The sequence below is a fragment of the Nomascus leucogenys genome, chromosome X (genome assembly GCF_006542625.1).
Source record: "Nomascus leucogenys isolate Asia chromosome X, Asia_NLE_v1, whole genome shotgun sequence".
Lineage (NCBI taxonomy): Eukaryota > Metazoa > Chordata > Mammalia > Primates > Hylobatidae > Nomascus > Nomascus leucogenys.
The window spans coordinates 116420533-116444255 of NC_044406.1; the positions used below are offsets into that span (position 1 = coordinate 116420533).

Sequence of the window (23723 nt, forward strand, 5' to 3'; positions counted from 1 at the left end):
AATAGCATTGAGACTTTGTAGGAAAAAGCAGCTTCATTAATAGATTTCTATGATGGATGAAAAGGTTTGTGAGAGATGGTGTGTGCCACAATTTGATTGTGTAATATAATGTATATTCATATCTATATATCTATGCTTATCTATATATAGATATATATGAGAGAGATCTGTTTATTTTAAGGAATTGGCTCTTGCAATTATAGGGGCTGGCAAGTTAGAGATTTGTAGGGCAGGCCGGCAGGCTGGAAGTTCTGGCAGGAGTTGGATGTTGCAGTTTTGAGTCCAAAGGCAGTCTTGAAGCAGAATTCCCTCCTCAGGGGACTTCAGTCTTTTCTCTTAAGGCCTTCAGCTGATCAGATGAGGTCCACCCATATTATAACGGGTAATCTGTTTTACTCAAAGTCTCCTGGCTGAAATGTTAATCACATTTAAAATACACCTTCACAGCAATATCTAGACTGGTGTTTGACCAAGCAACTGGGCACTATAGCCTAGCCAAGTTGCCACACAAAATTAACCATAACAACTAGTATATTCAAGCAAACTGGGAGGAGTATACCTATACTAAACTGGCAGGAGTAACAGAAACAGACAATCTGCAATGTAAGTTGATTAAGTGAAGGAGAGTAAGGTGTTTAGGTGTGGCAGCTATTGCTTTAAAATTTTTCTTTAATGTATTAATATCATGGTAAGGAGTTTGATTTTTTTCTTTTATTTTTTAAGTTCCGGGGTACATGTGCAGGATGTGCAGGTTTGTTACATAGGTGAACGTGTGCCATCGTGGTTTGCTGCACCTCAACCCATCACCTAGGTATTAAACCCCACATGCATTAGCTCTTTTTCCTACTGCTCTCCCCTAAAAATTAATTTAATTTATTTAAACAAGAAATAAGTGTAAGTGGAAAGTTTCCCTTGATTTCATAGATATTATTAAAATTAGGTATTCCAAGAGCCCAAGACTGATGAATCAAAGCCTTCCGTATCATTGATGAGAGATGCATCAGTGAGCAAGCTAGTGTAAAATTAACCCTAGCTTCCTGCTGGTGCCACAGCAGGGTGCTTGAGGGGGAAGCCAGTTTTCAGCCTGAATGGGCTGCTGTGGAACCCTGTTTCCAGTTGTCAAGGCAGACTTGGCATCTTTTTCCAACATCCTAGTAACCCAAAGGAAGGAATTGAGATAACTACTAATGGATTACTTAGAGCGTCAGTCATTAAAAACAGGACACAAAACTGAGGTATAAAAAGGAATATTTATCTTTTAAAAATACAACTTTGAACACTACTGGCATCTCATTTACAAAGTATTTTCGTGAAACACTCTCCATTGGCTTTGCTTACTCAGTACGTTCTTTTATCTTCAACTGAGACTCAAGGGAGGGTATGATTGCATTATTATAAATACCACAACCACCACCACACACAATAAAGACCATCTCTGCCTCAGGACATTCGCCCCAAACCTCCATCCTCTCCGTTTCCTTTCCACCAAGCAGAAGTTTCTGAATGGTCCACTCACATGCTGCCATTGCGATTTGCCGATCGGCACTACCAAGGTGTCTCTGGCAATTCGCACTCCAGGTGGAGCTGACCTATTTGTAGAAAGCCTCACAAACCCTAGCTCATTATTTATTCATTGATTCATTACTATTAATACTTATATCAAGTCTTTGCAAACATTCAGCATGAAGTAAACATAGTATTTACAGCAGTACACGGTTTGCAATTCAACACACTGACAACAGAAGCAAAGGGACCAACAGACTGTAAGAAGGCCAGAGGGGAAAGAATATTAATATAAATCCCTTCTGCCACTGTGTGCGTGCGTGCGTGTGTTTGTGCGTGTGTGCCCACACATGAGCATATTTTAATTCACAGAAAACTGAACATGCCCTCCTTTAAAAGCAGACTATTTACAAGTGATTCTGAATAGCACGAACACATGCCAGTCATACTGGATACTTGCTTTCTGCAAACACATCTAGATGTACTTTTTACAATTCTGAAACAGATCTTCAATGTGATATGTTAGAGAAAATAACTTTGGAACATTTGTCAACTTTTGGTTCATAGTAATTTTGCAAAAAGCCACAAACCATGCTTTGTCGTTTAAAAGGTGAACCTGGTCAGGCACCTTCTAGAAGACATTGATGTGTTATTTATTTACTGGTCTACTGGGGATTGGAAAGACAATGGCAGTTACACAGAGGACTTAGTGCTGCTCTCATGCCTTTCACCAGTAACAACATTAATGTAAAGAGAAGTTTAGAAACACAAATCACATACAAATCATCAAAACATTTCAGTTAACAGTGTTTAAAAAAATACCAAAGTCTACAACAGTAGTACAGACACTGAAAACACTCCAAATACTGTTTAGCATCAGGACTTCTGCAATATTGAAAGACAACCAATTGACAGAAAGGGGAGGAAGTTACAGCACTTGCGGTTTGAGGCAATTTCTCTTTAGGGCCTGTAGTTCGAGGTGCTGTCCTAGGATCCTTATTTTAACTCAAAAGATTTTCCAGGAATGAACTGACAAATTCAAAGGAAATTCCACTTGAAAACCATTAAAAATACAAATCACTTTCTATGCTTGTCCAACACATATTTATCTTCAGGATCCCAAGTTGTTAGGCAAAGAGATTTAGGTCAGCTTCAAGCCCTCGAAGCCACAGAATTTCCATCTCTTTTCCAGGCTGGCTCCAACTCCAGTCATTTCCTGCTTGAAGGTATGCTGGAGTCTACCCATGAGACACTCCACATCGCTGGTGCAGATCTGTGGGACAGAGAGAACATCTCCATTCAAAACCAGTTCTATTTTCCTAATCTTCTTTCCCAGTGTTGCCTACTTTAGAATGTTGATGTGTCTGTGTGTGTGTCGCAGGGGCGTTTAACCTCCTCCTGCTCCTTGTGCATTTGTGTGGGTTGGCAGAGTGGCTTCCAGCCAGCAGCGTTCCTCTGCTGTGACCATCAGACAGGGTCCGCTGAGTTGCTATTGGAAAGAGCTGGGGTCAGTCATGTGGAAAGGCCTGGGTTTGTAAGAAGCTAAATGATGGCTGCTCAGTGCTGGTGATGCTGTGTGCAGGTCCACCGAAGCTGCTGAGCCTTTTGGGAGGGGAGGAAGGTAGAAATGGCTGCCACCAGAGCAGAATCCCTCACAAATGCGTTAGTTCATAATGGAGAAGTAACAGGAATGGGGAAACCTCTGTGTTCATACTTCTCTGCATTGTCTTTCTCTCCCCATTTCTCTCTCTCTCTCTCACACACACACACACATACACACACCCCTCAATACGAAAACAAAAACAAATCTGTGGACTCCTTTAGGACTTGTTTTAGGTGGTCATCTTCACATTAGTAGAGTCAGTAAGTTACCCTCCTCACTATGAGCCTTGGCACCAGGGCTTGGGTAAACAGCAGCAGGGGATCCCGAAAGACACCCAGAGTTGGCGTCACAATGAATATCCCCGAAGCTGGAGGGAGCCCCGATTCTGTTGGTATCACCTCAGCCTCTCTTTGGGAGGCCCTGACACTACTCTGGCAGGAAGTTGTTAAGGGGGAGCTAGGCCTAGGCTAGGAGGGCAGTTATGCCTTCTTCCCAGTGCTGGCAGTAGACTGTATCCAGTCAAGTGAACAAAGCACATTCCAGGGTATCATATAGAGTTGAATCCACATTTCAGAAAACATAGATAATGTGTATAGATGTATACATTTAATATAGGTACAGCACACTTGCAGGAAAGGGTCTGAAATATGTGCCAAACTGTTAACAGTGGTTATCCTTGAGCAGTGGGATTGTGGGTGGTAACTTTCACTTTCCCTTTACTAGATTTCTATACTGCTTACATTTTTAAGATAATGTGCATGTATTATTTTTGTAAATTAAAAAAGAAGCAGATGGTTTTTACTGACACATAGTTCAATTTCATACCATTGCAATGGACTACTTGGTCCTAGTATTCACATTCCATCCTCCCCTTCACTGCCAAATGGGCTATTTAATTGCAGAATAGCATCACTTCCCAGAGGGAAATGAGGGGGGAGTGCTAGCTAGAATGAAAGCAAATGCCACTGAAGAGGATGTATCACCACAGCTGGGATAATAAGATTCCCAAGTGGGCCACTGCCTTTGTTAAGAGGACATATGCTTAAATGACTTAACATTTTGGACAGCACCTATATTCAATGGCACTTCTCAAAAGGCCCAGATCCTATGAAATAGGCAGTACAATTTATGGGCACATTTCACCGAATGCTGCTTCTGAAAAAAAAAAAACGTATCCTGAGCTGATTCATTCTGAGGAGTCAAGAGTCCCCTCCTGCATCTTAGAGGCATCCTTGATTTCCTAGGGAATTAGCACTTACCCCTGCTCCAGATGCCCCAGGAGTTCCCCCAAAGGATAGCATCCAGAGAAGGAAATGGACCATGAGATCATCTGTGAGCAAATATTCAGTCTGTGTTACAGAGGCTCTCAGCTCATTGCTCCATCTTTTTTTTTTTGGCCCCTGCCTCCCTTGTTTTGTAATAGACAATAGCAGGGGTGATGGTGGGAGAGATGGATGGACTAAGACTTCCCATTTTGAAAATGAACATTGGCTAATGGCTAAAAACCAGGGACAAAAGTTTGATGGGGCTGGGTACAGTGGCTCATGCCTGTAATCCCAGCACTTTGGGAGGCCGAGGCGGGCGGCTTGCTTGAGTCCAGGAGTTCAAGGCCAGCCTGGGCAACACGGCAAAATCCTGTTTCTATAAAAAATACAAAAATTAGCCAGGCATGGTGGCATGCGTCTGTAGTCCCAGCTACTCAGGAGGCTGAGGTGGGAGGATTACTTGAGCCCAGGAGGTTGAGGCTACAGTGAGCTGTGATCTCACAAATGCACTCCAGCCTGGGCAACAGAGTGAGACCCTGTCTCAAAAAAAAAAAAAGTTTGGTGGGTAAGAAAGCTGATATGGGTTGGTTTGCAGCTTATAGGTAAATTAAGAGAGGAAAAGTCTTCTAAGATATATGTTGGAAAAAGCATGGTCTACTTATTCAAGTTTGCCTGAGACTGCCCTGGTTTTAACATCGAAAATCTCAAATCCCAGGAAACCCTTCAGTCTCCAGCAAACCAGGACACATGGGTCATCCCACTTGCAAAGGGGAAGCTCTGCACTGAATCACAGTGAGAGAGCAGGTGAGGGAAACTTCCTGAAAGCAGTAACTAATGACCTATTTATGCTTGAGGAGAGTCAGGTCAGCTGTTAACAAAGAACCCCACATCCCCTGGCATCCCCATTTTAGTCCCCCATATACCTTATTATCAAGACGGTGCAAGTAGGAACAGATGTATTCAATGCTTGCTCCAAATGGGTGAACATGAAGGAATGTGGAGATAATCCCTACAGAGACAAGAGCATGGAGGTTATACCTGAGCCTTGTATTGCTCTTCCACATGACAGTGAATAGCAAGAGCTGACTCATATGTACAACAGAAATATACTGGACACTATTCTAAGTTTACATGTATTTTACTCATTTAATCTTTATAATAATCCTGTGAGGTGTGTATTGTCATCCCCAGTTCACAGCTGAGGACACAGACGCACTAAAAGTGTAAGCAACTTGTCCAAGGTCACACAGCTGGTAAGTGGCAGTGCTGGTATTTGAACCCAGACAGTCACATACTGCCTCTTACTGTGCTGTATCACATGTAGAAAAGCTGGCATTTGAGGAGTCACTTTCATTACTTGTGATGGCTAAACACCGTCTGAATTCAAGGATTTTACAATGAATTTACATTGTGCTGGGCTTTTGCAGTTCCTTCAGTCTTAAAATTAGACTTTAGCCTCTTAGGTGTTAATAATACCTTGCTGTTGTGGTAAACGTACAAATCATGTACTTTCCTGATTAACCTTGTGCCTTTCACAAGAAAGTGTGCTGATTGTATCTGGGTATTATTTTGTGAATAGCTCTGTTAAAGAAAAGCCAAACATTTCATTCACGGCTAACTCAAGTGGTCACTAGCATTCCGTGCTTAGAGCCTCGAATCTGTTTGTGTAACAGAATTCTTATAGCAGTTTACAGCCTCCAAGAATGCCCCTGATTTCCACTTAGCCTGACTCTGGGGTGGCTGGCAGCTTCACATGCTGCCTTGATTGTTCTGGCCATTAGGTTAATTGTTCTAATACTTCTTTCTCTGGAAACAGGTGGAAAATAAATTTTTCAAAAGTATAATATTTCTTTCTTTCAATTTTTTTTTGCGTTCACCTCCTTTCATAAGATCTTAAGTGCATGAAATAGACCCAGAATTGAGTTTGTTGAAAATGGTCAGGAAATAAAAGCAAAATTTGATTTGGTTTCTGAACCACAATTTGTCTGTTCCTTTAAGAGGCTGACAAAGACTAGCACAGGCTTAAATTGTAGTTTGAAGTTCAATCAAAGGGGTAAGTTGGGGAAGGGTTCCAGAAGGAACTGATGGCAGGGCTCAAAATCTGTTCAAAAGGGATGCTATTACATAGAGCATTACTTTACTCTTAAATGACTAGGTAAATTGAATTTCTAAACACTGATTCTGGCTGAGAAACTTAAATTCTGAAGAAGACATTCCATGTTTGAAGAAATTCTAGATGTCCTGGCCAAGAAAGACTGTCAAATGCCAAGAAATAACTTCAGAGGTTTAAAAACATTAAGCGATTTTGTGGGTTCACACCCAAAAAGCTGATTGAAAAAATAGATTTTCCTTTCTCTCTGCCAGCCCAAGACTACCTTCTTGAAAAAACAAAACAAGAAACACTTATTTTAAGAATCTTTTTTTCTAGGACTATCCATTCACAGAGGCTTCCTTCTATCCCCAGCATTTCTCTGACAGGTCTCCCTGTTGCCATGCCAATTTGTTAAGAACTTGGAGTTGGAAGACGTTAATAAGTTGTAATAAGTTGTCACTTTTCTTGAAAATTCAATGGCAGGTCCCCCTGTGCATCTTTATTAACATATCAAAGTGTTCAATCTCAGGATAATATCCATTACCGAAGGAGGCGGAGATATCTTAAAAACATGCAGAAGCCAGTCAGTGTGGAGGGCTTTTGAGACTAGAGTGGGGCTACTGTATAGCTCGGCTTCCTAGATGGCAGCTGGGATTATCTGCTGTGGCCCAAGACCAGTCACTCTTAAATGATTCGCCCCTCTTAAATATTTTAGAGCCTCAATCTGCCACTGTTCTCCAAATGGAATATAAAGTTAGCCAGCATTTGTGAATGGTGCTGTGAAGTGTAATATGTTTTCTACTTACTGAGGGCTTACTATGGGCCAGGCACTATGCTAAGTGATTTAGGTGAGTTATTGTATTTAATACTCACAACTGCCCTTTCGGGTCGGTAATATTATGCCCATTTTGCAGGTAGAGGAACTGAAGCTCAGAGAAGAAATGGTGGGGTCAAGATGGGAAGCCAGGTCTGTCTGATTCTTTAACCATTTGTGCCATCTTGCCTCTCTGAATGAATTTTTACAGAGAGCAATGCTAGCATGGACCTCATCAAAGCCCACTAGTGTCCAACACACCAGTTTCCTGAGTCATCTGCCACTGTGATATAATAAAAAAATTAATATCTGGTCTTTGTACCTGGTCCCCGGGGCACACAGCTTCTAAAACCTTTGGAATTTCTGGAGTAATAAGAGTTAAGATGAGTGGTAGCCGGGGGCCCCTTATAGCTTTAGAATTGAGGCTGGCCATCAGAAAGACTGAGGCATGATTAGAGAGTTGGAATATTAGGGAGGAGAGAGTGGCTGGAGATGGAGCTAATCACCAATAGCCAGTGATTTCATCAATCATGCCTATATAATGAAGCCTCCATAGGAACTTTGAAACGATGGGGTTTAGAGAGGTTTCTGGTTGGCAAACACATCAAGATGCGCACCCAAAAATGTATAGAAACTCCGCATATCCCTTCCCAGTACCTTGCTCTATACACCTCTTCCATTGTATCCTTTATGCTAAATCAGTAAGAGTAAGTAAGGCACTTTCCTGTGTTCTGTGAGCCATTCTAGCAAATTATCAAACCTGGGGTGGGTATTGTGGAAACCCCTGACTTTGTAGCCAAATCAGACAGAAGTAGAGGAAGCTTGGATACCGTATATTTGAGACTGGCATCTATAGAGAGGGCAGTCTTCCAGGACTGAGCCCTTAAACCCACGGAGTCTAATGTTAAACTCTAACTTTGGGTAGTGAGTGTGAGAACGGAATTCAACTGTAGGACACCCACTTGGTATTGAAGAGTTGGAGATGTGGTGTTGGAAAAGACACCACGTATCTGGTGTCAGGAGGTTAAAACAAACAAACAAACAAACAATCCCTTGTCATTTGGTGTCAGAAGTGCTGTAAACATAGCTTAGCCAGTAACCTGGAAAAACTTGAGAGGCCTATACTTGCTCCAGAGGCTCTCTGGAAAAGCTCTCTGTCAAATATGGTCTGCGCTAGCCCCCTGAGTGGACATGAGAGGGCTTATCTATCCTTGCACAGATATTTTAAAAAAATCTACAGTGTGTTTCTCCAGCTGACCCCTCTTAGCTTAGTGCTTGTACTGACATGTTGACTACTTGACATGGCAGTGGCTACAAGGAGTGTGAGCGGGGCTGGCAGCTGCTGTTAAATTTGGAAATTTGTACTTGTTCTTAACCTATCATCTTCAGAACTCTGAGTTCCTGTGCTGCCATGCTTCATAAATGCTTGGCATGTGCTTATTAATCTTAGGTAAAGCCATCCCCTCCTCCATTGTACCCAGGCATTGTACATGGCATGTGTGCATTAGCTTCCTTACCCACTAGCAGTGCTTCACGTTCAGATTTGATAGGACTGCTGTTCATGGTCTTCTCAAGAGGGTATTCGCTATCCTGGTTTGATGCACACAGCCTAGAAGCACAGCTTTCCTGTGGACACAACATGCTTCTAGGTCAGTTCACTTTATTTGGCAACAGAGTTGGTTTCAATTAACTACACAACACGTAACTTAACACAGGACCGTAAAAACAATACCGTTCAATTTGGATTACTGAATGGGAGAGAAAATAGCATAGATTACAAAAGCATCACAGATAGTCCAAAGTTTATTTATAGGGCTCCAAAACACAGAAACATTTAAACATTTACCTTCACCAGTTTTTTTTTCTGCCTTCATCTTGACTTTATACAAGCAATCTGGGCAACTAGACCCAACATTTATGGTATACTAACAAGATGCTAGGCACTGTTAGATAAGTATTATCTCCATTCTACAGATGAGGAAAGTGAGGCTCAGGTAAATTGGCTAAGATCACACTGCAAGGAAGTGGAGCCAGGATTTCATCCCACTGTTAAAAGGACCATTGTTTTTTTAAAAAAAGTTTAAGGTCCACACTCTGTTAATGGTAAGTCCCATCTCAATGGACAATCTACATTGGCTACATTGCCAATCCACTGATAGTTAATCAACTGTTGGGTTTTGAACTAAAAATTAGAGCTTACATTCCACTGACAGTTAATCAACTGTTGGTTTTTGAACTAAAAATTAGAGCTTTCATTTACTAGTCTCTCTCTCTCTCTCTCTCTCTCTCTCTCTCTCCCCGATAAGGACATTATCAGTTAGAATATTCCTGACTTTACAGCAAGAAATGACCATGACAAAAAATGGCATTAGTAATGGACTTCTTCGTTATGCAAAGTTCTTCTCTTTCAGAGTGTAGCAGGAAGGGTTCCTAAGAGTAACTCAGGTGAAATCCATGACCAGCAATCAAACTGAAAAATAACTCCAGACCTTTCATGGCTCTTTCTTTCTCTCTTTGGGTAGGGAGAATATCTTTTCTGTTATTATAAATGTGAAGGCAAAGCTTTCAGAAGAAGGAATAAAAGAAATCACTGCTTCTTTTACTGCTGAAAAGAAAATGCTGCTGAAATGCTCCTTGGGGGGCAGATCATGGCTGACTCAGATGCATTTTCACTTCTTCCTTTCCACAAACCCTTAGAAGGGACAGGATTCCTTCTGTTTTCTTTAAAGATGTCTTCAAAGCTTCCAGGATGCTGTCTCTGAATGAAATGAATGGTCTATACTGCAAGACATGTTGTTTTGTGAATTTACAGGCTTCCTGGCTGTAGTCAGAGGGGATCCCTTTCTTGACCTACTCAATCTTTGGCCTTTAGAATCCAATCCAGGCAGCAACCATTATGCCAAGTTTGATTTAAACTACTAGCTCACTTCTAAGCCACGGGCTTCACATCTGCTTCTGACCTCCTTAAAACATTAAATGATATGGTAAGCCGTTTCTTAAGTGTGAGAGTTTAACAGATTGGGGTTGATTTAAGATGTGAAAATATTCTGAGAAGTTTTAGCCATCTTGAATAGAACTGCAGCCTTACTTAAACCTGACTTCAATTTTATTATAGCTGGCATTTAAAAAATTAGAAGGTACATTGAAGGGATGCTTATCACCTTGAATTTTACTAGCGGATTTAAAGAGCTTAGTTCTTTCCGCACTAAGACAGACATAAGTCACATTGTTATACTGCAAAACACTGACAATAACTCACCCTGTAGCTTACTGTCAAGAAGCCCAAACAAAAGCAAATAAAAAAAGAGATTCCTCCTCACCAAAACTTATTGCTTTCCTTTCAACTTGAAATTATTTTTGCAGTCTAATGTGATGGTACTTTGCTTCCTAACCTAATTGTGTCAGGTTGAAATATTTGGTCACAAATCAGCTTCCCAGAGAAGATCAGTTTATAATGAACTGTCATGAATTTCTCTAAAAGAAGCTTTGCTTAAAATAACAAGAAAAAACATATTTTGACTCACTGTTTTTTGGATTATCAGTTGGATCTTTTCCTCTGTCCTCATCAGCCAACACTTCATGGTCTATTCAGTTTCCAAATGGGAAACACTTGTCCTTGGGCACAATATGGCAAGTTTCTTCCATGCCATTTGACCTCTTACTTCTTTAAATGAAATACTTTACAAAGCAGAAAGCTACTTCCACAAAAAAATGTCCTTAGGTCAAATTGTGATGTCAATCCTGAAGAGTAATTCTAAGCATAAGGTCATGAGCATAACCCCATGTCTGTCTACAGTCTTCTGGATACATAATCCATTTTATGCAGGAAGCAAAACAGAGCTATGTGGCAGCTCTGGGACATTTTAGAAGCCCCGATGGCATGAGCAAAGTCCTGATAAGTAGAGCAGCTTTGGCGCTTTTCAATGAAATGCTTGATAAATGAATTTCTCTGGGATTATGCTTGTTTCTTTAACAGTGCCCACAAAACTGGAAAGTGAGTTGGTTTTATGAAGTGGAAGAATTAAAAGCACGTTGCAAATGGCCTCTAGAAGAAAACACTTTCAATCATTTGTTTCAACTACACCAAGGTTGCCAGTTCTTAATGGCACTCTAGGGGAAGGCACTGCACTGGTAAACACACTCAGGGCCTGTATGCACTGCATCTTCCTGAGCTGAGAACAGAAGATAAAGAGAATATGCTCTTGAGGAACTGTATCACTGTTGATTTCTGACTCTCGGTCCAAGCTCCTAATCTTCTCTTCCTTTAGAGACATCAAAACAAGGAAGTTCTGGTCAATGGGCTTCCCTTTTCAGAGGATAACTTCAGCTGAGTATTGATGCATCAAGGAGATTGGACAGGTTGACTTTACACACCTTGAATAGAATGGGCACCTGATTCATGGTTGTGATACATGATTCTATCCAGATATTAGACTCTCTGGTCCTTATTGGTGGTTCTTATTGCTGAGAGCTCTCAATTGATAAAGTCCCATCTTGGCTTCTAGCTTTAGAATACTGTGTCTCATTTTTTTTCCCAAGGTTTCCCTCTTCTTGGTATTGGCTATTCCTCTCATCTGCAGCTGCTCATTATTACACTAAATTGACTAGCTGCAAAGAAATGCCAATGTGCTAGCTGCACTTGTGTTTCTTCCTTTAATGAAATGCTCAATTAAAGGTACTTTGTGTCACATGAGTTTTCTATGTTGCTATTTGCTTGACAAGATGAAGCAGGGAAGAGGTGTGCACTCTGGTCGTCTCCAAGAGAGAAGACTGAGGAGTTTTAGGGATGAAGCGACTTCTTATTCATTGAAAGGTGTACACTCCAGAACCCTTAGAAATGCCAAGGACTCATACCTAAAAGCAAAGCCCTTAGTATGAGAATTATCTCCGAGAGGGGCTTTTAATTCGCAATCAGCCAAACATTCCCCATTGATTTCTACGGTATAACTTCCAGGGCATTTTCACTGTCACTGAAAAGTAGGCAAAGGGGCAATGAGAAAGGTTCACTTAGGGTGCATGTACCTTTTCTTTAAGATTTTCCAACATTTTTTCCACCTGTAACTTGTCATCTTTGAGTTTTTCAAGTTCGGCTTCTTTCTTTTTGTATTCCTCTTGGACTTTGAGTAGATGCTACAAGAAAGACCAAAGACAATCAATTTATGAATTACAGAGCCACACTTCATTTAAAATCCCTGGCTGAAATTAGATATCAGGTGGGCCTGCCTCACTTTCCTCCAGCACACACGACCATTTTTCCATGAAGAGATTGGGCAAATCAAGATATTTTCACTTTACGTTATTTTGTCTGCCTCTTATGAAATTCCTTTGAACTTGTTAATATTTTAGAAAGGTCCTGAGAAACTAATTGATCCAGTCACTTAACTTCTTCCCTATCCTGGCCGGGGGTCAGAGTAGGGTGCAGTTAATACTGTGTGGGCAATGTTTTGATTGCTGCATAGAAGTAAATGTAATGTTGTAAAGCATTCTTGCAAATAACCGTTTGCCAAGCCAAGTACAATTTCTGTGAGGATAGTAGTAAAGAATCCAAATTTTACACATGTTAGTTTCCATATAAGTAGGCAGGAAGCTATATTTAGCATTATTAATAATTTCAACAAATAATATTTATTGAATGCCTAATATGTACTAGGCATTGTGCTAAGGGTTTTACATGCATGGTCTCATTTAAACCTCACAATGACCCTATGTTACTATTATCCCTAAGGCTAGGAGAGGTTAAGTGGCTTCCCTAATGCCATTCAGATAGTCAGTGGCAGAGCTGGGATTTAAAATCAGGTTGGGTGAACCCCAGAGTTCATGTCCTTACACGCCTTATTATACTATACATCTTTTGAGATAAGATGTGAGAAATTTTATCATTTTTTACAAGGCATTTTTTTCAATACAAAATAATCAAAATGAGTGAAATTATTTTTTAAGAGGTAGAGACCTAATTCTCACTGAGGTCTTTGAAATGATGAAATGAAATAAAATTTCATGATTTTCGAATTGCATTTAAGTAGCAGAACTATCCTTATGTGAAATGGTTTGAAAATCAGAGGGGAAAAACAGCAACAACAAAAATGTTTCCAAAGTCTTGCTTTTCAGAGGCTTGCAAAAGACCACTGGAAGGGCTAAAAAGCATGGTACAATGTACGTAGTCAAAGTTCTTTGAAGTGTAGGTGAGGAGGTGCATTTTTTCATAGAAAGATCTCTGATATAATTTACATGTTCTAATTAAACTCCATGGTGATGGTAAAAGGAAGGTGAGCATTACTTCACACATTTTGTTAAGAGAAAAGGTGAAATATTAATGTCATATTACTTGTAGTATAGGAAGACAATGGTGGCAGAAAGAATAACATAGGGTTCCTAGTGCCAGAATAGACTGCTGTTCATGATTTGTAATTTCCAACCAGCAATTAGCTTTGCCCTAGATAATTTCAAGGCATACAGCTAAAAACTATTGCACAATTTAAGATGTAAGGACAATGGCTGGTAGTCTAGCACGACAGAAGACAATAGTGGCCTTACTCAGAGGCACTACTCCTTTACTATAGTGAAAGCAGCTGTTGATATCTTTTAAACTGTAGGATCACTGTGGTGATGGTTACATAAAACTCCTAGATGTTGAACATCTGCTACACTATGTTGTCTGTGAATGCAATCGCAGTTGGGTGCATTTATTTACTTTGCTTTTTACACTTTGAATTATGCACAGGTAAACTCATTCACATAAGTGACTGTTAATACAAAACAAAATAAAAACAAGTTGGTATTATGTGCTCAAAGCATTGATACTTAAAAACCTATAATGTACCTATTTCTACTGAAATCAAGGGTAGATTCCTGCCATTCCTTTTAAAAGGCTGTATTTCTTGGTATTCTATCAACTAGATACTTGTTCATCAGCACTTTTTCATATCTAAATAATTGAGGTTCTTTGTAAAGACCCTGAGGCCCTGTCTAGATCCCTAAGTACCTTCTGAAGCATAAAGAAAAGATTAGATTATGTTCAGTGTAGTCTAATGTTAAATATTTTTCACTGAATGCTCATTCTTTGAAAATTGACAATCCATTGCTATCTCTGTATTAATTGGAATATTTAATTAACCACAACAATAATTCCTTCCTCAGCCATGCCAGATAATATTACATCAAGAAGAATAATAGGTTTGATATTTGATTTGCTTGCAGGGGACCCTTTTATAGGTGAGAAGCTGATGCTATTCTACCCAGAAGCTCAGAAAACCAAAATGCCTTTACCTGTTGCATTCCTTGCAGGGCTTGTTGCAGGAGTTTCAGCTGCTGTTCTTTGTTTGGGTCATCTTCTCTGTGGGCTTTGCCTTGTTCTTGCTTGAGCAGTTCTACTTCATTCCGGTAGGCATCGAGCTGCCAACGGAGGCTGTCATTTTCTTCCTTCAGAGCTTCTGCCTGTGATACTAAGGCTAAACAATCAATATAAAATATGAAACCATATATCCAGATTCATTTGTGGTTCATCTGAATACCACAAAAAGGTTGGTTCTTCCTCTTGATGAAGAACTTTAGGTTTGAGTTGGCCATGTCAGCAAGAGATGGACACAAAAGCACACAGGCCTGTTTTTATAAATGAACTAGGATTCTAACACACAAAAGTTCACATCATGTTCCTCATTCGCCACCTCAAATATAACTAAGATATTTCAAGGTAACATCAATTTCCTTTATTTGAAATGTAGGAAATAACAGCCCTGTAATAATAAAATATAGGACCAATTCCCTTGAACCGACAACTGCCTACACAATAATGTTGCTGACAGATGTTTTTAAGGAATGCAGCATTGAGAAACTTAACCTCGGAATTTCCTGCTGCTCTGTAGCTTTGTATAAAGAGTCAGATTCTAATGTCAGTTATACTCATTTTATTTTTACTGAAAATGTAAGGGGGAGTAATGAAGAATCAAAGTAGTGCCAGAGGTTAGCAGGCTGGAAAGCAAATGCTGAGGGACATGGTTATGGGAGGCACACAAATATGGGAGCCCAGAAAAAGAAATACAAGGCACAGATGGAGTTGTGTTAGTGAATATGCAATTGCATTTCAAGATTTCTTTCTTTCCTTCCTTCCTTTTTTTTTTCTTTTTTTTTGACAGAGTTTCACTCGGTCGCCTAGGCTGGAGTGCAGTGGTGTGATCTTGGCTCACTGCAACATCCGCCTCCTGGGTTCAAGCAATTCTCCCGCCTCAGCCTCCTGAGTAGCTGGGACTACAGGCACCCACACCATGCCCGGCTAATTTTTGTATTTTTAGTAGAGACGGGGTTTCGCCATATTGGCCAGGCTGGTCTCGAACTCCTGACCTTGTGATCCGCCTGCCTCAGCCTCCCAATGCTGAGATTACAGGCGTGAGCCACCGCGCCTGGCCCAAGATTTCTTAATATGCACGTTTTCATGTACTTCTTTTAAAATAACTGTTAAACAACAACTTGAAACACACACACACACACACACACACACACACACACACACGAATGTAGCATTGACTCGTCTCACAGAGGAAAGGTAAATGTAAAAACTAAGACATAAGATTTCCAGTCTGGCATGTAAGGACCTTTAGAAGCTGCCACTCTGTCTTAATAACAAGTAAAAAGCTGAACAATGTGAAAAATCAACAACTCTTTTTACATTTGTTAGAGAAGTGAGGTTACAGGGCAAACAGCTGCCCCCAAAACAAAACTGGAGATACAGACAGGTGAATATAGAGAATCACAATTTACTGGACCAAAAACCCATGAGCAGAAACCTCCATGGGACCCAGTCCTTGGGTAGGAAAACCTGAGGTGTAATTAACAAATTGCTGGAGGCTCAGTGTGGACAAGTCTGTGAAATTAGCTGGGCGTGGTGGTGTGTGCCTGTAATCCCAGCTACTCAGGAGGCTGAGGCAGGAGAATCGCTTGAACCTGGGAGGTGGAAGTTGCAGTGAGCTGAGGTCGCGCCACTGCACTCCAGCCTGAGTGACAGGGTGAGACTCGGTCTTGGAAAAAACAAACAAACAAACAAACAAACAACTCTAGGAAGACCCAGTCATTGGACAGCTCCCACACATTCGTAAGTTTTACCTCCAGGAGATATACCAGTTCCTTACAGTGAATATCAGAGAAAAATCTCCTCATGTTTCTGGCAGGGGAAGGGGAAAAGGAACAATTTTGAAATTGGAGACCATCCTGGTCTTCTTCACAAGGCCTGCCCTCAGGAAAAACTATTTTACCAGAGCCTCACCTGCTGGGGTTTTAGAAGAACCTAACAGACCTGGGGGAAGATAAATGTCCAACTCCAGCCCCCTCCAGCCATCCTGTCCCATCAAAGGGGTGTGTGTGTGTGGGGGGGGTGATGGTGGTGGGAGTGGGATAAAACTGAGAAGCACTGGTGAAGTTCACAGTTCAGGGACACAGGTTCACCAAAAGACTGAGACCTAATCATAGAACTAGAGAATGCTTTCCCTTCCTCCACACCTTACCACAATATTACTAAAGGGCTACTTATGAGAGTTTCTTTCACCTAGTACATCATGTCCAGATTTTAACGAAAAATTACAAGGCATACTAAACAGTAGAAAACACAGTTTTAAGAGATACAGCAAACACCAGAACCAGACTCAGATATGGAAGAGATGCTGGAATTATCAGACTGGGATTTTTTTTTAAAAAACTATGATTAATATGCAATGGTCTTTAAAGAAAAAATTAGACAACATACAAGAACAGATGGATAATAAGAGCATAAAGAAGAAATTCAAAGAAAGAATAAAATTAAATATTAGAGATCAAAAACACTAGTAGAAATGAAGAATGCCTTTGTTGGGGTAATTATTAGACTGGACGTAACTAAGGAAATAATCCCTGAGATTGAGGATATGACAGTAGAAATTTCCAAAACTGAAAACCTGTCTTAGTCCGTTTTAACTGCTATAACCAAATACCACAAACTGGGTAGCTTATGAACAACATTAATTTATTTCTCACAATTCTGGAAGCTCAGAGGTCCAAGATCAAGGTGCCAGTATCTTCAGTGTCTAGTGAGGGCCTATTTCCTAGTTCATAGATGGTGCCTTCTACCTGTGTCCTCACATTAGGAAGGGACAAGCGGCTCTTTGGGGTCTCTTTTTGTAAGTGTACTAATCTCATTCATGAGGGCTCTGCCCTTATGACCTAATCACCTCCCAAGGGCCTCACCTCCTAATAGCACATTGCTGATTAAGTTTCAACATGAATTTTTGGGGATACATACATTCAGGCCATAGCAAAAACAAAAAGAAAAAAACAACAGATGCTGGCGAGGTTGTGGAGAAAAAGGAACGCTTTTACACTGTTGGTGGGCGTGTAAATTACTTCAACGACTGTGGAAGACAGTGTGGTGAATCCTCAAAGACCTAGATCCAGAAATACCACTTGACCCAGCAATCCCATTACTGGGTATACACCCAAAGGAATATAAATCATTCTATTATAAAGACACATGCATGAGTATGTTCACTGCAGCACTATTCACAATAGCAAAGACATGGAATCAACCCAAATGCCCATCAATGGTAGACTGGATAAAGAAAATGTGGTACATATACACCATAGAATACTATGCAGCTATTTAAAGGAATGAGGACATGTCCTTTGCAGGGACATGGATGGAGCTGGAAGTCATTATCCTCAGCAAACTAACGCAGGAACAGAAAACCAAATACTACATGTTCTCACTTATAAGTGGGAGCTGAATGATGAGAACACATGGACACATGGGAGGGAACAACACACGCTGGGGCTTGTTGGAGGGCAGGGGCTGGGAGGAGGGAGAGCATTAGGAAAAATAGCTAATGCACACTGGGCTTATTACCTAAGTGATGAGGTGATCTGTGCAGCAAACCACAATGGCACACATTTAGCTATGTGACAAACCTGCACATCCTGCACATATACCCCTGAACTTTAAAGTTGAAAATAAAAAAAAATACTGAAAAAAGTACATAACAGAATATCCAAAACTATAGGACCACTACAAAAGTGGAAACGTGTAATGGAAATACCTGGAAGGAGAAGAAAGAAAGAAACAGAAGCAATATTTGAAGCAATAACGACTGAGAATTTCTCCGAAATTAATGTCAGACACCAAACCATAGATCCAGGAAGTTCAGAGAACACGAGACAGGACAAACGCCAAAAACCCCTTCAGCCTATGCATATCATATTCAAACTTAAGAAAATCAAAATAAAGAAAAAATCTTGAAAGAAACCACAAGGGAAACAAACACCTTACCTATAGAGGAGCACAAGTAAACATTATATCTGACTTCTTTTCAGAAACTGTGCAAATAAAAAGTGGAATAAAATATTTATGGAGTTAAGAGAAAAAAAAATCAACATCCTAGAATTCTGCACCCTGTGAAATCTGGATCTACATAAAGAAAGGAAGAGCATCAAAGAATGAAAAAATGAATGTAAAATAAAAACTTTTGGCTGGGTGCAGTGGCTCATGCCTGTAATCCCAGCACTTTGGGAGGCTGAGGTGGGCAGATCATGAGGTCAGGAGTTCGAGACCAGCCTGGCCAACATGGTGAAACCCCGTGTCTACTAAAAATACAAAAATTAGCTGGGCGTTGTGGTGGGTGCCTGTAATCCCAGCTACTCAGGAGGCTGAGGCAGGATAATCGTTTGAATCCGGGAGGTGGAGTTTGCAGTGAGCTGAGATTGTGCCATTGCACTCCATCCTGGGCAACAAGAGTGAAACTCCACCCCCCTCCAAAAAAAAGAATTATGCTAAATCTACTCTTCCTGTGCTTTAGAAATGGAACAACAAAGTCTGGGTGACAGCACATCTGTTGACAGCATGGTTTACCAAATATTTTAAGCCCACTATTGAGACCTACTACTCAGAAAAGAATATTCCTTTCAAAATATTACTGCTGTTGACAATGCACCTAGTCACCTAAGAATATTGATGGAGAAGTACAAGGAGACAAATGTTGTCTTCACACCTATTAACACAACATTCATTCTGTAGCCTGTGGATCAAGAAGTCATTCTGACTTTCAAGTCTTATTATTTTAAAAAATCATTTCATAAGGCTATAGTTGCCATAGATAGTGGTTCCTCTGATGGATCTGTGTAAAGTAGATTGGAAACCTTCTGGAAAGGATTCATGATGCCATTAAGAATGTTCATAATTCAGGGGAGGAGGTCAAAGTATCAACGTTAACAGGAGTTTGGGAGTTGACTTCAACTCTCATTGATGAATTTCAGGAGTTCAAGACTTCAGTGGAGGAAGTAATGGCAGATGTGGTGGGAATAGCAAGACACCTAGAATTAGAAGTGGAGCCTAAAGATATGGATTGAATTGCTGGAGCCTCCTGATAAAAATTTAATGAACAAGGAGTTGCTTCCTATGGATGAGCAAAGAAAATGGTTTCTTGAGATGGAATCTATTCCTGATGAAGATGCTGTGAACATTGTTGAAATGATAACAAAGGATTTAGAATATTTTGTAAATTCAGTTGATAAAGCAGTTATGGGGTTTGAGAGGATTGACTTCGATTTTGAAAAAAGTTCTACTGTGGGTAAAATGCTATCAAACAGCATTACATACTACAGATAAATCTTTAATGAAAAGAAGAGTCAATTGATACAGTATACATTATTGTCTTACTTGAAGAAATTGCCACAGTCACATCAACCTTCAGCAACCTCCAACCTGATCAGTCAGCAGCCATCCACATAAAGGCAAAATTCTCTCCCAGCAAAAAGATTACAACTTGCTGAAGGCTCAGATGATAGTTAACATATTTTTTTTTTAGCAATACCGTCTTTTAAAATTAAGGTATGTAAATTGTTTTTTAGGCATTATGCTTAAAAGACTACAGTATAATGTAGACTTAACTTTTATATGAACTGGGAAACCAAATAATTCATATGGCGTGCATTATTGCAATATTAGCTTTATTGCAATGGTCTGAAATGGAACCTGTAATATCTGTGAGGTGAGGTATTCCTGTATGTATTTATGCATGCTTATGGACAAGTGAAATAAATGACAGCAATGATACAAGAAATGGAAGGGGAGAATCAGGAGCATTTTGCTATTATAAGATACTTGCAGTACCCATGAAATGGTATAGTGTTATTTGAAAGTGGGGTTGAATTAATTGTAAATGTATATAATCTAGGGCAACCACTAAAAAATGTGAAAAAAAGTATAAATGATATGATGAAGGAGAAAAAATGTGGAATAATATAATATGTTCAATTAAAAATACAAAAGGCAGGACAAGTACAGAAGACAAAACTAGAAACAAAAAACAAGGGTAACCAAAAGAAAACAGCAACAAACATGGTAGATATTTATCCAACTATATCAATAATCACTTAAAAATTATTGATCTAAGTACGCCAATTAAAAGACAGATGTCAGTGTGGATTAAAAAATAAGACCTAACCATAGGTTGTCTACAAGAAATCTGCTTTAAATATAAGGGTGCATACAGATTAAAGGGAAATAGATGGAGAAAGATACAACATTTTAACACTAATTAAAAGAAAGTGGAAGTGGCTATATTAATTTCAGACAGAGCTGATTTCAGAGCAATGAAATTTATCAGGGAGTAGGAGGAGCATTGCATACTATTGAAGGGGTTAATACTCCAAGAAGACATACCAATACTGTTTGTGAGCCTAATAACAGAGCATTAGAATACACAAGTGAATAACTGATACAACTGCAAGGAGAAACACATGAATCTACTATTACAGTTGGAGAGTTTAGCTCCCTTCTATCAGAAATGGACAGATCCAGCAAACAGAAATCAGTAATGACACAGTTGAACTCAACACCACCATCAAACCACTGTATATAATTACCATCTATAGACTATTTCATCTAATAAAAGCAGATTACACATTCTTCTCAAGCTCACATGGAAGTTTAACCAAGAGAGACCACATTATGGGCCATAAAGCACACCTTAAAAAGTAAAAGAAGAGAAATTTTACAATGTATGTTCTCAGATCACAGTGGAACTAAATTAGAAATCGGTAACAGAAAGATAGCTGGAAATTCCCCAAATACATGGAGCTTGAACAGTATCCTTACAAGTAACACATAGATTAAAAAAGAAATCTCGAGAAAAATTTACAAGTATTTTAAAATAAATGAAAATGAAAATACAAGTTATTAAAATTTATGAAATGCAGTGAAAGCAGTACTTACGTGGGAAATTTATAGCATTTAATCCATCTATTAGACATAAAGAAAGTTCTAACACTAATAATCTAAGCTTTTATCTTAGGAAACTAAAACAAGAAGAACAAATTAAACAAATCCAAAGTAAGCAGACATCTTGTCAGTTTCCTACAAAACTAAACATACTCTTATCATACCATCCAGCAATCATGCTCCTTAGCATTTATCCAAATGAACTAAAAACTTGTGTCCACACAAAAATCTGCACATGGATGTTTACAGCAGCTTTATTCATAATTGCTAAAAGTTGGAAGCAATCAAGATGTCCTTCAGTAAGTGAATGGATAAATAAACTATGGTACATCCAGACAATGGAATATTATTCAGTGCTAAAAAGAAATGAGCCATCAAGCCATGAAAAGACATGAAAGAAAATTAAATGCATATTACTATGTGAAAAAAAGCCAATCTGAAAAGGCTACATACTAAAGGATTACAACTATATAATATTCTGGAAAAGACAAAACCTTTTACCAGAGATAGTAAAAAGATTAGTCATTGCCAGTGATTAGTGAGGAGGAAGGGATGAAAAGGTGGGCCACAGAGGACTTTAGGGCAGTGAAACTATTCTGTATGATACTACAATGGTGGATACGTACCATTTTAAATTTGTCAAAACCCAAAAAACGTGCAAGACCAAGAATGAACCCTAATGTAAACTATAAACTTTAGGTAATGATGATATGTTAATGTAGGTTCATCAATAGTGACAAATTATAATCAATTGTAACAAAATGTACCATTTTGGTGAAGGATGTTGATAGTGGGGGATACTGTGCTTCTACAGGGACAGAGATTATACGGAAACTCTCCACTTTCAGTACAATTTTGCTGTGAATGTAAACTGCTCTAAAAAAGAAACTTATTAATTTAAAAAATGAAGGAAACTTAGGTTACACGTAATTATTTATGGTTTAGGGCACATTTTTCAAGTTCAAAAAATCATAAAGCCTATTTCAAAATATTTAATCAGAAGATTTTCATTCACTCAACAAACATTCATTGAGTACCTTTAGAATGAAAGGTAGAATGAAGTGGAAAGCAAAAAATTGTGTAAGGTTAGACATAAATTAGATAAAAAGGCAAGGCTTTTATTTTGAGCCGTCTCCTCAACCTTATTTTTAATGAGAACCAAATAATTATGGTGGGTTTTCCATAGGTATTAAAGAGGTCAATAACACTAGTTTCAATGTAGTCCAGAAAATACAATTTAGAAAATCAAGTTTCAGGCTTATGATTCCACTAGTTTCTATTGTTTACATGCCAAATTAATGGAAACATTTGTAGTTTATACCTTTTTTGATTACTAACAGAACACAAAACTCAGAAAAAGAGACGTTTTTAACCCTAAAACTTAAAGCATAATAATAATAATAATAATAAAAGATACATTTTTAAAATGGATCAAAGCAGACTGGGCCGCAGGCCGTGGGGCCCGCCTGGAGGGATGGGGCTTAGGTGCTGGGCCTGCTGCGTTTCATGCCCCGGCAGCCGCGCCCCACATCCGCGCTTCCGCGCTGGGATGGTGAACCTAGCAGCCATGGTGTGGCGCCGGCTTCTGCGGAAGAGGTGGGTTCTCGCCCTGGTCTTTGGGCTGTTGCTTGTCTACTTCCTCAGCACCACCTCCAGGCAGGAGGAGAGGGCAGTGAGAGAGAGGAATCCCCTGCAGGTTCAAGACCATGATCAGCCCATCCCGTGGAAAGTGTAGTTTAACTTGGGCAATAGCAGTCGTCCCAGCAATCAGTGCCACAACTCCATTCAAGGGAGACGCCTCATCACGGATGAACTCAGCTACGTTTGTGAGAGGAAGGATTTGCTGGCGAATGGCCGCTGTAACGTCAACGTCCCTAGCACAAAGCAGTACTGCTGTGATGGCTGCTGGCCAAACGGCTGCTGAGTACCGTGTCTCCTGCTGCCTGCAGCCCAGCAAGCAACTTCTCCTGGAGCACTTCCTCAACCGGGCAGCTGTGGCATTCCGGAACCTCTCCATGGCAGTCAAAGATCACTTGGAATTGTGCCTGGTCAAATGCAGGACCTCATCCCAGAGCCTGCAGCATGAGAACACCTACTGGGACCCCATAGCAAAGTACTGCTATTGAGAAAGCCTGCCAGAGCTCTTCCCTGCATGACAGGCCAGTGGACTTACTCCAGCCTGGGTGAGGAGGCCCCATTGAAGAACTCCCCTC

The 23723-nt window shown here is 39.9% G+C and overlaps 1 protein-coding gene and 1 pseudogene across 1 annotated transcript in view; one reads left to right on the forward strand and one right to left on the reverse strand.

Moving 5' to 3' along the window:
- Positions 1-1230: 1230 nt before the first annotated feature.
- ENOX2 (ecto-NOX disulfide-thiol exchanger 2) overlaps positions 1231-23723 on the reverse strand; it is a 293700-nt gene continuing 271207 nt past the window's right edge. The window contains exons 11-15 of the mRNA XM_003262322.3: positions 14544-14725; positions 12300-12407; positions 8795-8903; positions 5295-5380; positions 1231-2776 (exon numbers count right to left, since the gene is read on the reverse strand). Of these exons, the coding sequence (XP_003262370.1) occupies positions 2645-2776; positions 5295-5380; positions 8795-8903; positions 12300-12407; positions 14544-14725 (617 nt within the window). The 3' untranslated portion in view covers positions 1231-2644. The remainder of the gene's footprint in view (positions 2777-5294; positions 5381-8794; positions 8904-12299; positions 12408-14543; positions 14726-23723) is intronic.
- Positions 23060-23666, forward strand: LOC100581138 (annotated as a pseudogene).